The 17786-nt window shown below is 45.7% G+C and overlaps 1 protein-coding gene across 5 annotated transcripts in view; it reads right to left on the bottom strand.

Annotated features, from left to right (window-relative positions):
• The window catches only part of grin2cb (glutamate receptor, ionotropic, N-methyl D-aspartate 2Cb), a 142933-nt gene that overhangs the window by 65005 nt on the left and 60142 nt on the right, over positions 1–17786 (bottom strand). For all 5 annotated transcript variants that reach the window (XR_005458025.1, XR_005458024.1, XM_038777750.1 and 2 more), the window contains 2 exons: positions 12597–12711; positions 1094–1305 (listed from right to left, as the gene is read on the bottom strand). Coding sequence is in view for 3 of the 5 variants with exons in the window: in XM_038777750.1 (XP_038633678.1) it covers positions 1094–1305; positions 12597–12711 (327 nt within the window). In the remaining 2 variants the exon portion in view is untranslated. The remainder of the gene's footprint in view (positions 1–1093; positions 1306–12596; positions 12712–17786) is intronic.

Genomic DNA, 17786 nt, shown 5'->3' with positions numbered 1-17786 from the left:
CCCAATATTTTATTTTGTGCGGATAGGAAAGAATACTTCGCTCCAGGAGTGATTGCACGAAAAAACAGGGATTTGGTATTTTAAAATAAAATTTTATTTTTAATACACTAACAAACTCTTGAACAACACACCCAAAAATGGCTTACAATTACCCCTTGAACAATATGACTAAATACATTAAATAACATACCCTTAATTACTATCTCTGTTCCCAATTAAACAAGAAGAAAAAAATATAGCTCTCAATCCATCCCAATGACGCAGATTAATACTTGCTTTCCAGAGCAGATTTGACTCATGTTGGAACCCCTGTTTCAGCTTGTCCCTTGTCCTTAGACAAGTCTGTATTGCTTTAAATGCTATTACTCTTTTTTTAATTAACTATCCTACTGCGAGAGCAAAAAACTTTACTTGTGGTCTAAAGGGTAGCCAGATTAGAACTCAACTCAAAATCCTTTCTCAAAATGTTTGAAAATATTAGCTTCACCCAGCAATGTCATCATCTCCCCAGGCTGAAAGCATATTAACTCCCCTTAGTCAAACAACATTGCATTAGCCCAGGCTATTTTCACTGTGGTCAATTTCACCCCGACCAAAAAAGACCAAAAAAGCTTTCTGGTCTTGCAAAACAAGACTCTTTTAAAAACATGACTACTGCAGTCAAGCACACTCTAACCTTGGTGTTTAACCCTTAAATTGCCAAATGTTTATAGTCCAATATATTTAAAATCCTGCATTTGTCACACATAAGAATGCAAAGGCGAGTCAGTTATGGTGAACCTGTATGAAATACTAGCTCCACCCAGTTGGAGTAAATGTATCTTATCCTGGGCATCCCACTTTAGGAAGGATGTGAAGGCTTTGGAGCAGGTACGTAAGAGATTTAATAAGGTTCCAGGGATAAGGGATTACAATTACGTGAACAGACTGGAGAAGCTGATGTTTTTCTCCTTAGAACTGAGAAGGTCGTGGCCATTTGATGGAAGTGTTTGAAAGAATTTGGATACACCAGCTCAGGAATTTGACACAATCATGTGTTTCCTACAGCCATTGTGGCAGCTTATTACTGGCATCACCAGTTGTAGCTCCTTACCTTTCGCTCAGGTTTGCTTGCTTCCTGCAGGGCACTGTATTCCGTACACAAGCTCCATTTTCGGGATCTACTTCTTCCACAATCACAAACGGCCTCTCTTCCAGTGTGGCGACAGTTAAATGCCCACTATCAGAAACAGGCTGCTGGAATTTTCCATATCTTGGCCACACTGGATATTTCATTCTTATCAAACCGTTTTCCCATCTTCCAACCTGTAAAAGTGAGGAGAGATTTGTTCACAGTTCATTCCCAGCTTCTTAAATAACAAACAAACAGAGACAGTCCCTTCATATCTCACTAAACAACATAACGGGCTACAAAGCGAAGCTGAGCAGTATCTCTGGCAGCAGCGCACCCCTTCCCGATTAACTTAATGCATTCTATGCTCGTTTTGATCAGGCAACCAACAATCCGCTGTCGAGTGCCCCAGCAGCCCATAATTCACCCATACCCACCATCACAGTTTCCAAAGTCAGATCGGCCTTCCTGAAAGTGAACCCACGGATGGCGACGGGCCCGGACGGGATCCCTGGTCGTGCACTCAGAGCCTGCGCATACCAGCTGGCAGAGGTATTCACAGACATCTTTAACCTATCCGTACTCCACCCCGAGGTCCCCACCTGCTTCAAGAAGACCACCATCATACCGGTACCAAAGAAGAACCGGGCAACATGCCTCAATGACTACCGCCCAGTGGCCCTGACGTCAGTTGTAATGAAGTGCTTCGAGAGGCTGATCATGAAGCGCATCACCTCCATACTCCCGGAACGCCTTGACTCACTTCAATTCGCATACCGTCGCAACCGGTCCACAGCAGACGCCATATCCCTGGCCCTACACTCATCCCTAGAGCATCTCGAAAACAAGGACTCCTACATCAGACTCCTATTTATTGACTACAGCTCCGCCTTCAACACCATAATCCAGCCAAGCTCATATCAAAGCTCCAAAACCTAGGATTTGGCTCTCCACTCTGCAACTGGATCCTTGACATTCTGACCAACAGACCACAATCAGTAAGAATGAACACCAACACCTCCTCCACAATAGTCCTCAATACCGGTGTCCCGCAAGGCTGCGTACTTAGCCCCCTACTCTACTCCCTGTACACACACGACTCCGTGGCAAAACTTGGTTCCAACTCCATCTACAAGTTTGCTGATGATACGACAATAGTGGGCCGGATCTCGAATAACGACGAGTCCGAATACAGGAGGGAGATAGAGAACCCAGTGGAGTGGTGTAATGACAACAATCTCTCCCTCAATGCCAGCAAAACTAAAGAGCTGGTCATCGACTTCAGGAAGCAAAGTACTGTACACAGCCCTGTCAGCATCAACGGGGCCGAGGTGGAGATGGTTAGCAGTTTCAAATTCCTAGGGGTGCACATCACCAAAAATCTGTCCTGGTCCACTCACGTCGACGCTATCACCAAGAAAGCACAACAGCGCCTATACTTCCTCAGGAAACTAAGGAAATTCGGCATGTCCACATTAATCCTCACCAACTTTTACAGATGCACTATAGAAAGCATCCTATCGGGCTGCATCACAGCCTGGTATGGCAACTGCTCGGCTCAGGACTGCAAGGAACTTCAGAGAGTCGTGAATACCGCCCAGTCCATCACACGAACCTGCCTCCCATCCATGGACTCCATCTACATCTCCCGCTGCCGGGGGAAAGCGGGCAGCATAATCAAGGATCCCTCCCACTCGGCTTACTCACTTTTCCAACTTCTTCCATCGGGCAGGAGATACAGACGTCTGAGAACACGCACGAACAGACTCAAAAACAGCTTCTTCCCCACTGTCACCAGACTCCTAAATGACCCTCTTATTGACTGACTTCATTAACACTACACCCTGTATGCTTCAACCGATGCCAATGCTTATGTAGTTACATTGTATATCTTGTGTTGCCCTATTATGTATTCTCATATATTTTCTTGAATTTTGTTTAATTCCCTTTTCTTCCATGTACTGAATGATCTGTTGAGCTGCTTACAGAAAAATACTTTTCACTATACCTCGGTACACGTGACAATAAACAAATCCAGCTGTTGGGAGTTCTCTAGATCCAGTCATAAAAATGGGGAGAGATATGAAGAATAGGAGAGTGAGAATAGTGGGAGGTACTGACGCTGGAGAATGAATTGGTAGTGGGAAGAGCAATCTGGGGAATAGAGGTATGTGATTTTGCGAAGAGTAGGAGAATTATATTGAGGTGAGAAGTACACTGGAAAATGAGAATTATGTTGGTGTAAGACAGATACCGGCGAATGAAGCTGTTAGTGGGGTAAGAGGAATTTATGGGATGAGAACCATAATGAGAGAAGCATGTGGGAATGGGAGCTACCACTATCAACATTGCTCACTTCAAGGTCCTGAACAGCCTGTGGGAGGAAGCAGCACCCGCTGAGTTAACTCAACTTTCTGTTGGTCAGGAGATGTATCGTGATCACAGAGTCAAAGGCAAGTACACCTCCAGAGGCGAGGGGGCGTTAGAATGCATGTGCTTCATTCAATCATGCTTGAGACATAAGTCAACATGGTCTTTTGTGTTCATGGGGAATGATGTTGAGACTTAAGGGCAGTGTAACAATAGTAGCAGGCTCAATAAATGAAAATGCTGGACAAACTCAGCAGGTCTGACAGCGTCTGTATAGTGAGAAGGGAACTAGCGTTTCGAGTCAGGATGACTCTCTTTGTCAAAGCTAGAGCGAACTGGAAATAGGGTCAGATTTATACTGTTGTGTGTGTGGGGGCATGGAGCAATGGGGCTGGATAGAGGGCCAGCGATACATGGAGATTGGCAAATGATTTCAGGGACAGAAAGACAAAGAGATTGTAAATGTGGGTGATCAACCCCCCCCCCCCCCCCAAACCACACACACCAACAGTATAAATCTGACCCTATTTCCAGTTCTCCCTAGCGTTAACAGTGTCATCCAGACTCAAAACGTTAGCTACATTCTCGTTCCACAGATACTGTCAGACCTGCTGAGATTGTCCAGTATTTTCTGCATTTGTTTCAAATTCCGGCCTCCGCAGTAATTTGCTTTTGATAGTAACAGGCTTATTTGGCGAGATTAAGGAGAGCTAAACATGTGCAGCTGAGTGCATGTTGTTATTAAAACTTGTATGTTTTTTTTTGCTTCACTAGGATTGATTGGTGGATTACGTAGAAGGTAAAAATAGTGTACAAGGGGAGTGATTAATCTGATAATCATATGGGAATCGCAAGTATGGAACTGGATTCTCCGCCCCGCCGCGCCACATTTCCGTTTCACCCCGCCAGCGGGATGCTCTATTACGCCAACTGGCCAATGGGGCTTCCCATTGTGGGGCAGCCCCACGCCGTCGGAAAACCCCCCGGGCTGCCGGCAAAATGGAGCATTCCGCTGGCGGCGATTCCAGCCCATGGTGTTTCAATCAAAATCTTGTTACAACTATATGAACGTGTGTGATCTGTTGTTTAAGGTAAAAGGATGAAATTGATCCAGAAAGCAGCAAATCATGGTGACCTGGTTATGATACTTTCAAATTTTAAGTTGTGGTCGACTCAAGGAAGTGTTTCCTCACACACCAGTTTGAGGGAGAGAATTCTGAGGTGCCATGACCCAAATGGATCTCCAGTTGATGATGGGAAGATCGGGGAATATTCCAGAAAAAGTCTTGTCACTTCTCAAAAAAATGGGTTAAATTTAAAGGGCGGTTCTGTAGAAAGGGCAGAAAATAATATCTGGAGGGAGAGAAAAACGACGATCCTTAAGTGGAGCGGTTTTGATTAAAAGGTGATGATTTAGACGGTAGGAAGAGAGACTGGGGTCAGAAATAAACCAGCTTCAGAATGAGCAACTCGCTTGCAGCCAAGAAAGCGTCAAAGAAATGGTGATTCCAGGCATTTGGAGCAGTCAGCACTCTTCTGAACAGCACAGGAATTATGACAGGAGAGAGGAATCCGTTTGCAGAAACCCAGGTGGACGTAGGAGTTAGAGGGAACCCTACCATCCTGTGTAGCAGATGGAAGAGCAGTTGGTGGTGATATTAGCTTATTGCCCAGTAGAGATAGAAACTAATGAAGCATGGTGAGTGTTCACAGGATACACGATACAAGTGTTGAAAAGGGGCTGATGGGACAGGGTCTGAGGCAGCCATTTCCTTTACTCTTCATTCCTTCCTCCCTTTAACTTCTCTGCATTCAGAACCCTGAACCCAGATGGACAAGGCAAGAGTACAACTATGAACCTCCCACTCTCTGTGGAGGTAGTGACAGTAACGCTACCAGAAATCTACCAAAGGTACAGCTACAGGACATGTTAGAAAGAAAAGAAATTGTTCAGAAGAACGTGGAGTTGATATCAAAGTTAACATCACGTCTTTCATAGCACACAAATGTTATGAAAGAGTCCCATAAAAATCCTTGGGGCTTGAGGTGTGAGAAAAGGGTTAGCAAAAAAAGAAAGAGGTTAAAAAGCAGAGTTAATATTGCTGCGAGAACAGAATAGTGTTTTAATTAGATCCCCCCCCCCCCCCCTCCTTGTGAGCTCTAAGAAATACTGGTCTAGTCTAGTCAACCACAGAAATCCTTGTGTATGCTTTGAACATATTAGTTAGTCCTCAGCAGAAATTGATGGGAAGGTGGCACAGTGATTAGCACTGCTGCCTCACAACACCAGGGGTCTGGGTTTGATTTCAACCTTGGGTGACTGCCTGTGTGGAGTTTGCAGGTTCTCCCCGGGTCTGCGTGTGTTTCCTCCGGCTGCTCTGGTTTCCTCCCACAGTCCAAAAATGTGCAGGTTAGGTGAATTGGCCATTCTAAATTGACTCTTAATGTCCAACGGTGTGCAGGTTAGGTGGGGTTGTGGGGTGCTCTTTCAGAGGGTCGGTACAGACTCGATGGGTTGAATGGTCTCCTTCTGCACTTTAGGAATTCCATGATTTTTCTATGATTGCGATTGTCAAAAGGTTATGGATAGCTTTGTGCAATAATATCCAGTGTCATTTTAATTGAACATGGTCTGTGGAATAATCTTGCTCTGGTGATATTGAAATTCATTGATTGGATAAACAAATTTAAAATTGTGGAGTGGGGTGATCTCGATTGTGTGTACGTAATTTGATTAATTAGAATGGTTTTATTGTTGCTAATGACCAGATACCGATATGTCTGGAAGGTGGATCTCATTCCAATCGTGGAGTGTGATACTTTGCAATTCTAGAACACAGTGATCCCAGGCCAATGAGCTTTAAAATCCAATCCTGAGACTCTACGTTTGCAGTAACACTACTTGATCTAACGGTTTTGCTATTTGGTGGAAGGAGATGCAGAAATGGAGTACAAGATTTCAACAGCTTTAGCTTTTGAATCAAGTGATTGTTGTGGACATGAACCAGCACAGCTGGAATAGAGAATGTTCATCAACTTCAAATCAGATTGGACATGGGAGCTGGTGGCAGTTATTGTCTAGAAGAACCCAACAGGTTCAGATGTGATGAACACAATGGTACATCTAGCCGGTATGGTGGTACATTACAGTTAATTATGCTGAGAATTTTAGTTTACGATGGATTCAAGAATAAGGATTACAATTGGCCAAGTCTACTGGGTGGGCTAAAATGACTTTACACATTACCCAAATGGAGCTGGACAGAGTAGAGAGAGAGAATTTCCACAATGGAGCTGGACAGAGTAGATAGGGAGAATTTCCCTAATGGAGCTGGACAGAGTAGATAGGGAGAATTACAGAGTAGATAGGGAGAATTTCCCTAATGGAGCTGGACAGAGTAGATAGGGAGAATCTGTGCCCCTCTGAAAAGGATCAAGAACAAGAGGGCACAGATTTAAGGTGATTTGCAAGAGAAGCAAATGTGAGGTGAGGAAAATATTTTCACAATGGGGTGGTTCAGGTCTGGAATGCTCTGCCTTGAAGTTTGGTGGAGGCAGGTTCAAATGAGGCATTCAAGAGGGCGTTAGATGATTACTTAGACAGAAACAGTATGAAACGGTACAAGGGAAAGGCAGGGGAATGGCCATAATGCTCGTGAGCTGGTGAGGACACGATGGGCCAAATGGCCTCTTTCTGCGCCGCAACAATTCTGTGAGAAGGAGTAGGTCATTCAGCTCTACGGGCCTGCTCCACCATTTGATAACATCGTGGCTGGTCTGGTTGTAGTCTCAACTCTCCTGTCTGCCCCTCATGACCCTCGACTCTTGTCTATCAAAAACTCAGCCTTTAATATGTTCAGTGACCAGCCTTCACTACTTTCTGGGGAAGAGAATGCCACAGACTAACAACTAAAATAATTCTTCTCATCTCTGTCTTAAAAGGGCGATTTGGCCCATCGAGTCTGCACCGGCCCACTTAAGCCCTCACTTCCACCCTATCCCCATAACCCAATAACCCTTCTTAACCATCTCTTATTTTTATCCCCACAAGTGGAAGCACCCTCCTGACAAGCCCTCAGGATGTTCTTTATTTCAGCGAGGCCACCTCTCATTCCTCAGAACTCCAATGGGCACAGGAATGAGTCGGGTGTGCGTTCTGTGAACTGCTTCAAATACAATAATACTCTTTTTCAAATAAGGAGAATAACCAGAGAGCCAGGGTAATGCTCTGGGGACCTGGGTTCAAATCCCACCATGGCAGATGGTGATGTTTGAATCAACTAAAATCTGGAGTTTAATTTAACGGTGACCATGAAACCCTTGTTGATCGTCATGAACACCCATCTGCTTCACTCGTGTCCTTTCGGGAAGGTAATCTGCCCATCCTTACCTGTCTGGCCTACATGTGACTCCAGATCCACAGCAGTGTGGTTGACACTTAACTGCCCACTGAAATGGCCCAGCAAGCCACTTAGTTTAAAGGTAATTAGGGATGGGCAATAAATGCTGGCCCAGCCAGCGACACCCACATCCCATTCATGAATTTAAAAAAAAACTCCCAGGATCCACAACTGAAGTCGAAGTGACCTGCTGCCTTCCATGCCCTGTTACCTGAGATGACCTTGACGGGCGTCCTCTGGGGGGAGTGAGGATTCCAGCTTTCTTTCGGGCTGCACAGGTGTTGCAGTGCTGCCTTCCTCAGTGTGCAGGTCTGGAGATATGTCACTCACAGGGTGGGGGGAAGGCATGTCAGATGGGCTGGGCACCCCCAGGGTCTCCTGGGTTGAAGGCGCTCCTGCCGATCCTCTTCCCTCCAGGTGCCTGAGGGCGCCTGGGCTCTTCCTTGGGATTGAGGAGCAGCTGGAGTGAGATCCACTGCTTACTGTGCTTCAGTGGTGGAGGGAATGAAAGTTTGCGGATGGGTTATCATTCGAATGGGCTGCTTTGTTCTGGGTGATGTTCAGCTTCACAAGTGTTGTTGGAGCTGCACTCATCCAACTGCACAGTATTCCATCACACTCCTGACTTGTGCCTTGTAGATAGTGGACAGGTTTTGGGGAGTCAGGAGGTGTTTTACTCGCTGCAGGATTCCTAACCTCTGACCTATTCTTGTAGCCACATTATTTATATGGCTAGCCCATTTGTTTCTGGTCAATGGTAACCCCCAGAATGTTGATAGTGGGGGATTCAGCAATGATAATGTCATTTGATGACAAGGGGCGATTGTTAGATTCTCCCTTGTTGGAGATGGTGTGGATGTTACTTGTTAACCCAAGCCTGGATGTTATCCACATCTTACTGCTATTCAACAGGCACTGTTTCAGTACCTGAGGAGTCACAAATGGCACTGAACATTGTTGAATCATCAGTAAGTATCCCTACTAATGACCTTATCTGGGAAATGAGAATGACAGTAGGAAGGGAAGGGAAGGGAAGGGAATGGGGAATGAGAATTCTAGACGTGACACTGGCGCTGAATTCTCAGAGCTGAAACACAGAGCGCAATCAGGTGGTTGACTGCAAGGTGAGGATTCCACCACCTTCCCTCCTCTGCCCAATTAAGTCTGAGGCTGGAAGGTACATGGACGGCCTTACAGCCCAAATGTAAATTGAAGCCCTGACATGGCTCTAAATGATTCTGTGCCCCTGTTGGTATTTGGCAGCGGCCACCAGGCGGCATTAGCACATGGGGCTGGTTTAGCACAGGGCTAAATATCTGGCTTTTGAAGCAGGCTAAGCAGCACGGGTTCAATTCCCGTACCAGCCTCCCCGAACAGGCGCCGGAATATGGCAACTTTTCACAGGGGCTTTTCACAGTAACTTCATTTGAAGCCTACTTCTGACAAGCGGTTTTCATTTAATTTCATTTTTTATTAAAGTTAGTGACTGAAGTCTTACCTACCAGCTGTAGAGTAGTGGGAAACCTGTGACACCACTGTTGTGGAAGCAATAGGCACTTAACTGGTCACCATTGGTCCTTCTTGGGATTTAGGACCCTGGGTGCAGAAATGCCAGAGGCCAGAGTACTCTCTTGCCAGTCAGCGCGCTGCTGCAAGCAATGCACTCTTCAGAGGCCTTGGATTGATGAGGGACCCCAGACCACTGGTGAGTGAAGATGGAGGTTGCCGGAATAGGAGCTGGTAGCTTGGAAGAAAGGGCAGAGGGTAGCTGGCAGCAAACCTCATCCTCCAACCCAATGACGGGTTCCTCGATCAGGTACCGAATGACTGATCGGGTTTGCTTTGAGTTACCCATGTGGCAGCTAGTTGAATACCAGCAGCAGCAGGATGAGGTCTAAAGTGGACAATAATTGCTCATGTAAGGGCTTCAATTGACTTCCGGGAAGAAAAGCCACCTACAAGCTTTCGCATGTCGGACTTAATTGAGGCAGAGGTGAGAAGATGGCAAGGGCCCGAACTTTCATCCTCCTGCCCGATTTAAATGACCCCCATACCTCTAAACTCACTGCCAGGAGAATTAAATTCCATCCTCAGTCGGGGAGGCACCACACAGAGACCCTGAAAAACAAACTATTGGGTGGGGGCTGGGTCGCTCAGTCAAAGGCGCACACTGCCTGACCAAGGTACACAATGTTGGAAGAAGAGGGGGTGGGCTGCTGAGTTCCATACTGTGCCTTTTCCTCTGACCCTCCCGCTCCCTCCTCCACCACCGCCCCTTAACCAGCAATCTTCCCCTACCCCACAACCCATCCCACCCTCACTCACCTGTGACCTGGGTCCCTTGTTAATCCTAAGCATCTGGTGAATGCATTATGCTCGCATTCCTTTCTCCCCCACATGTTTATCTGGCTTCCCTTAATAGAATCTAAACCAGTTGCCTCAAGCACTCATTATTGTAGAAAATTTCGCATTCTAGCCTCTTACCCGAATGAAGACTCCTTTTCAAGAATTTGTGATTGGATTTATTCATTGCTGCTTCATATTTATGGGTGCTAATTCTGGTTTACCCAGAAGTGGAAACATCATCTCTACATTGTCCCCTATCAAACACTTCCATAAATTGAAAGATGTCCGTCGGATGGCTATCCCCTCGGTCTGTTTTCGAGAGAAAAGGTCCCCAGCCTGTTAAATCGTTTTCACTAGAAACAACTTCGCGTTCTGCTTTCATTCGAGTGAACTTTTTGTACAATCTCCAGTTCCTCTTTAACGTGGAAGCTAGAAATATACACAGTTGTACAAAAGATGGAATATACACAAAGTTCTATACAAGTTTAACATAACTTCTCGGCTTTTCAATTTGATCCAATTAGGAATTAACTTTTGTTTGCTTTAAAAAAATTGTTATCATCCAGCATCACTTCTTTTAGTGATTTATATATCGGTACCCCTAGATCCATTACTACTGACACCACTGGGGGCTGTATTTTCACTACAATGTGGGTAGCTAGAGATTTGCCTCAATTAAGGGGCCCCACTAGATCCAATTTCTACTTTGAGACAGTCGGGGTGGGATGGAATTGAGCCTGCAGACCCCAGAAGCAGATCATAGATGGCCACGGATGTGAGCAACTGCCAAGATGGGCTAGTTAGAAGGTCCACCTTGGTTCTCTAGGATTCTGCCCCCATTGTTTCAGATGCTGTTGGGCCCTCTAGCCCTCACCCCCCACCACCCGTGCCGCTTATAACCCCATATTACTTCCATGGCAACCCATGCCTCTTCATACTGCACTAACAACGCCTCTCCATCATGCTGCCACCATACCCAGTATCCACCATAAGCAGATGAAAAATGAATTTAATGGTCTACTGCAATTCTCTCATACACACTTGATAGTGGGAAAAGACTCCTATTCGAAACCCATCCAAAGCTGTTAAATTCAAAGTGACTAATTCATTATAAAATGAAATAAACCTCCAGTGAGACCCAACAAAGACATCTAATCCTTTAGTAGCCTCTTTAAACTGTCAGTTACTCAAACTGGACTAAATCTCCACAAAGATAAATTGTAGCTTTTTAAACTTAGCCAAGCATTCATGATGACATGAGTGCCCTTAATAAAGTAGCATTGACATCCATTGGAATTCCATGACAAAATGGCAATTCTTTTTTAACCTATACCAGATGGCTTATCAAACAAAGCAGTGCAGCAGAGTTTTTTTAAAAAACTTCACTTACTGCGTAAGCATGCTTTCATGTTTGAAGATTGGGGGATTAAAAATATTACAGATCAAGACACTTAAACAGACCTTTGTCCATGGTGTATGTCTACTCCATCAATTTGTGACTCCCACATTGCAGGTTAAGGGTCTTACAGCAGCCTAATTGGGGTTAGTTTTAACTTGGCACTAAGTACAAATGACTCTGTTGATTTGGGATTTCCCTCCTGTGTGTATCATGCCCTATCCGCTGCATCCGAATTCCCAATTCTGCATCTGAATCTTGCTCTTTTCAAAGGTCCGCAGAGTGTTCCCAATTTCATGAAATTCCGGCCCTTTGTGCTCCCATCCCCACACTGGAGTACATGAATTGCTAAATCTTCCTACCAAATTGCACATCATACTTACTGACAAGCTAACCTCAATATAAATTAAATGAAAATGAAAATCGCTTATTGTCACAAGTAGGCTTCAATGAAGTTACTGTGAAAAGCCCATAGTCGCCACATTCCGGTGCCTGTTTGGGGAGGCTGGTACGGGAATTGAACCGTGCTGCTGGCCTGCCTTGGTCCACACCCATTCTTCAAGCTTATTCATGACTTTCAGTATTTCGTCACAATCCTCCTCTGTATTAATTACACCTCCCCCATTTGTTGTAAATTTTATAATTTGTACATCCACTTATCAAATCCAAATCATTTAAAATGGAGATAATGGTTCCAACCTTGATCCTTGTGGAACGTCACTTCTCACCATTAGCCAATCTGAGGAACTACCTTTAACCCTTACTCTTTTGGTGTTTTGTAGCCATTCATTCTTGTCACTTAATTCCAGACTCCACTTGTTTTGTCTTTCATTTTCTGCATGTTACTTATTGCTCAAAAACACAGTAAAGATTAACCAATTTGAATGTGTGTTGTTCAACGAATGCATAGTTGGCATAGTTAAGACACAGCTTCACCAGGCCTCTAGTTTAGGAACATTCACCTAATACTCACCATCTCCCAAAATCTGCTTCTGTTTAATGTCATCACAATCATTGATGGCCTCACCAAATAGCCGTCCTTGTTGAAAGAGAAATCTTTACCTTCCCAGCTAATGTTCAACATGTGCCTGTGAAATATATATCAGGATCATTGTTAGAGCAATCAGATAGAACATATAGGATACATGGTTAACTCAATCTTACCTCCAGGTGCCCACTAATGGAAAAAAGGTTTCTCTTTATTTATATGATCAAATTCCTTTCTAAGTCCTAAACATCTCGATCAAAGTATCCATTAATTTGCTACATTTCAGTGTTTAAAAGCTAGGTTATGCAACTTCTCCTCAGAACTTAATCCTAGGAGGCCTTGCAATAATTAGCTGAATGTGTGTGACATCCCTTCCAAGGCCAATAAAATCTTTGTAAGGTGCAGTGCCAAGAACTATACCCAGAATCCAGACATGGGGTTGGATTTTATGCAGCCTGCTACAGCAGTAAGTGGTTGCGCCCACTTAATCAAGGGAGGAGCCCTGCATCAGTTTCCTGATAGTGGGGAAACATCCCCCGATTAATTCCGAGGGCAGATAGGACTGATGCAGAATTCCCAGCTGCCAGGATATCAGTTAAGCTTATTTATTAGCCAATGGCCAAACATTATCCCTGAACACAGGTCGGTGGTGGATCAGGGTTTAAATGGAAGCCATACTTCCATGCCCTTGGAAAGGCACCCCTTGGCACTTGCCTCCGACACACCTCCCCATCTCTGTAATCCCCGCCCTCACGCAACTGTGACTTAGTGTCCCTCTACCGTTCTGGGCCTAGAGTGGATGTAGTGCTACCAGCAGCCACCGCAACTGTTCCCTTTGGTGGTGGTGACAAGTTGCTGGACTCTTGATTGGCTGGCAACTAGATGTCAGCGGGCAGGACCTTCACTGCCAGGAGCCTCAATTGCGGGGAAAATCTGACAGCAGCCTATAAACTGTCCCTGAAACACTTAAGTCTGTTGTACCCCCTACAACACAACTGATGGAGGTTCGTTGCCAGTTAATGGACAGGTGAGCAAACCCAGTCACTCCCCTTTATATTCCAGTCATATAATTCCTACTACAGAAGGAGGCCATTCAGCCTATCGCATCAACACCGATCCTGTGAAAGATGTCCACTCCCACGCCCTATTCCTGTAAACTCAAAACCCCACCTAACCTTTGGATACTAAGGGACAATTTAGCACGGCCAATCCACCTAACCTGGACATCATTGGACTCTTGTTATAAAGGTTAGTATTGAATTTAGCACTTGATTTTTTCCTTTGTACCTACCCATTACATGTTAATAATCTGTGTACTAGACGCCTGAATCTCTTTGGACCGCCACTGTTCCTAGCTTATCACTATTTTTAAAAAACTCAAAACTATCGCTTTCTTCATCCAAAATGGTTACAAACGCTCTGCCACGCTTTTGCTTACTTAACCAATCAATGTCTCTGTAATTTTATATTCCCAGCTAAAGTACTTAGCATACTAACAATATTTGTATCATTAGCAAACTTGGATATAATGAATAATTGAAGCGCGAACAGATCCTTGTGGGACTTTCTTTTGAGTTCATATCAACTATTCCTTACTCTGTTTTCTACTGTCGAACTGATCTCCTAACTATTTTAATAATGTTCTTTCAATTACATTAGTTTTACTGGCGGCACGGTGGCACAGTTGTTAGCACTGCTGCCTCACAGCACCAGGGCCTCTGGTTTGATTCCGACCTTGGGTGACTGTGCAGAGTGTGGAGTAGTCTTGGGTAGAGTGCGCTTTCGGAAGGTCAGTGCAGACTGGATGGGCCTAATGGATAGAACGGTAGCACAGTGGTTAGCACTGTGGCTTCACAATGCCAGGGTCTCAGATTCGATTTCCTGCTGGGTCACTGTCTATGCAGAGTCTGCAAGTTCTCCCTGTGTCTGGGTGGGTTTCCTCCCACAGTCCAAAGACGTGCAAGTTAGGTGGATTGGCCATGCTAACTTGCCCTTAGTGTTCAAAAAGTTTAGGAGAGGTTATTCGGGTTACGGGGATAGGGTGGAAGTGAGTCGGTGCAGGCTCGATGGGCTGAATGGCCTCCTTCTGCACTGTAGGTTCTATGAATGGCCTCCTTTTGCATTGTAGGGATTCTATGATTTGGGTCTTTATGGAATGTATTCTAGGAGCTCATGTTTACCACATTCATGGACATCCCCCTGGTCACCACATTAGTTACTTCAAAAAATTCTGATAATTTCACTAGATGTGATCGAACCTTTACCATACTGGCTTTCTAATTAGCACAGATTTCTCCAAGTGCTCATTTAACCTGTCTTTAAATATAAATTCCAATAACGTTCTGATCAAGCAGATCTGTAAGCTCCTTTTTCTCTCTCAACTTTCTGAAATTATGAGTTACATTCACAATTTTCCAACCTACAGTGCCAATTCTGGATTAAAGACTTTGGAGATTTATGGTTAAAGCATGTACAATTCCCTCACCTACTTCCTTTAAAACTCTGGGGTGGAAATCAGAGGCTCCTGACAATTTGTCAGTCTTCAATGTCATTATTTTTCTCATAATTTATTTTTATAGGAACAGGAGGAAGCTATTTAGGTCAGAACCTGTTCTGCCATTTAAGGATTTGCAACCCAACGCCATATACCCATTTTTGCTCCATATCCTTTCAGACCTATGATAATTTTATATCTAAGATTGGTTGACCAGAAACTAACAATTGATCTGGCATTAATAACTGTCAGAATAGAGTTCCAAACTTGTACAACCCTTTCCTAATTAATCTCCTTAAAGATCAGGGGTCTCCTACTGAACTGTAGGCATTCGCTGATGTGGTTCTAGACTCCCCAGCTAGCAAAAATTGTTTATATCTATTTCCCTTATTATCTTGAAAACTTAGATAAGATAATTCCTTAACCTTCTAAATCCCAAGAAATGCAACCTCATTTTGTGCAATCTCTTCTTGTAGCTTAACCCTTGGAGTCCAGGTATAATTTTGGTAAATTTGTGCTGTACACTCTCTAAGACCAACATGTGCACCTGAGGTGTAATGCCCAAAACTACTCTTCGTACTCCCTCCGGCTGTGGAGTAAACAGGGCTTTGTGCAGCTCAAGCAAGATTTCTAAGCCATGTACTCAGGTCTTCTATGTTTAAAGGCCAACATTCCATTTGTTGATTACATTAGTGATTTCAATCCAACAAGAAAGAAGGGTAGCTGAATCTAGTAATGGGAAATTAATCAGACATGTTAAGAAAAGTAGCAGTGGAACATCTAGTAAATAGCAATCACAACACAGTTTAGATTTAAGTTTGAGAAGGCCATTAATCAAACCCCGCAATTGGAAAAAATTCTGATTTTAAAAGAGATAAGAATAAAATTGGGAAGATTAATTGAAAAAAAGTGTTGTGAAATCAACCGAATAGAACAAGGAATGCATAGAAAATGGTGACCAGGAGCCTAGGAGAAATGATGTAATACCATGTATAATTAATTCACGTTGAAACCAATAAAAAGACTTCCACTCAGCACAAAAGATGAGACAGGAGAGGTTAAGAAGTAACAGTAAAGGTAGATAAGGACAACCAGTAGACCAGTATTTGAATTTTCAAAGGCCTTCACATACCAGACCCATGGATTAAAGTCAGACATACTTGAGTCAGGAGGGAAGTAAACAAAATGGAAAACAAGGTGGCGCCAGAGCAGAAAACAAAATAGGCTTTAAAAGGTAGCTACTGAGGGGGAACTGGGGGAACAGATCGAAGACGGGACATGGGCTGATGCCCTGGAGAGGGTTAATTCTTCCTCCTCGTGTGCGCGGCTTAGCCTCATCCAATTCAAGGTGCTGCACCGGGCCCACATGACTGGGACAAGGATGAGTAGGTTCTTTGGGGGTGAAGACAGGTGTGTCAGGTGCTCGGGGAGTCCAGCGAACCATGCCCATATGTTCTGGGCATGCCCGGCACTGGAGGAGTTCTGGAAGGGGGTGGCGAGGACGGTGTCGAGGGTGGTGGGATCCAGGGTCAAGCCAGGATGGGGACTCGCGATTTTTGGGGTTGGGGTGGAGCCGGGAGTGCAGGAGGCGAAAGAGGCCGGTGTGCTGGCCTTTGCGTCCCTAGTAGCCCGGCGAAGGATCTTGCTACAATGGAAGGATGCGAGGCCCCCAAGCGTGGAGACCTGGATCAATGACATGGCGGGTTTCATTAAGCTAGAGAAGATCAAATTCGCCCTGAGAGGGTCGGTACAAGGTTCTTTAGGCGGTGGCAACCTTTTCTCGACACTCTGGCTCAACGATAGGGTACGGGGACAGTAGCAGCAGCAACCCGGGGGGGGGGGGGGGGGGGAAGGGGGAGGGGGGAAGGGGGAAGGGGGGAGGGGGGAAGGGGGAAGGGGGAAGGGGGGAGGGGGGAAGGGGGAAGGGGGGAGGGGGGGAAGGGGGAAGGGGAAGGGGGGAGGGGGGAAGGGGGAGGGGGGGAAGGGGGGAGGGGGGGGAAGGGGGGAGGGGGGAAGGGGGGGAAGGGGGGAAGGGGGAGGGGGGGGAAGGGGGGAAGGGGGGAGGGGGGAGGGGGGGAAGGGGGGAAGGGGGAAGGGGGGGGAAGGGGGGGGAAGGGGGGAGGGGGAAGGGGGGAGGGGGGAAGGGGAAGGAGGGGGGGAAGGAGGGGGGGGAGGGGGGAAGGAGGGGGGAGGGGGAAGGGGGGAAGGGGGAAAGGGGGAAGGGGGGAGGGGGGGGAAGGGGGAGAGGGGGGGAGGGGGGAAGGGGGGGAGGGGGAAGGGGGGAGGGGGGGAAAGGGGGGGGGGAGGGAGGGGGAGGGGGGGGGAAGGGGGAGGGGGGGAGGGGGGGGAAGGGGGAGGGGGGAGGGGGGGGGGAAGGGGCGGAGGGGGGGATGGGGGGGTATGGGGGGGGCGGTGAATGACTATGTTTATTTAATTTAAATTTATTTTTAAGTTCTTCTGTTGTTCATTGGGGTTGGGGGGTGGGGGATGGGATACACGCGTCGATACGGTCTGGGGGTGTTACAGTTATTATGGGTCGTTTTGTTGCATTTCATTGTTTGTCGTTATGTTTTATATTTTCTGTATAAAATTCCAATAAAATTATATTTAAAAAAAAGGTAGCTACTCAGACGGGAAAGTGGCGTTCCACAGGGATCAGCTCTGGGATCACTGCTGACATT

This window comes from Scyliorhinus canicula, chromosome 18 (assembly GCF_902713615.1).
Source record: "Scyliorhinus canicula chromosome 18, sScyCan1.1, whole genome shotgun sequence".
Taxonomy (NCBI): domain Eukaryota; kingdom Metazoa; phylum Chordata; class Chondrichthyes; order Carcharhiniformes; family Scyliorhinidae; genus Scyliorhinus; species Scyliorhinus canicula.
The sequence above is the reverse complement of the archived record's forward strand: the minus strand, read 5'-3'. Positions and strand labels throughout refer to the sequence as shown.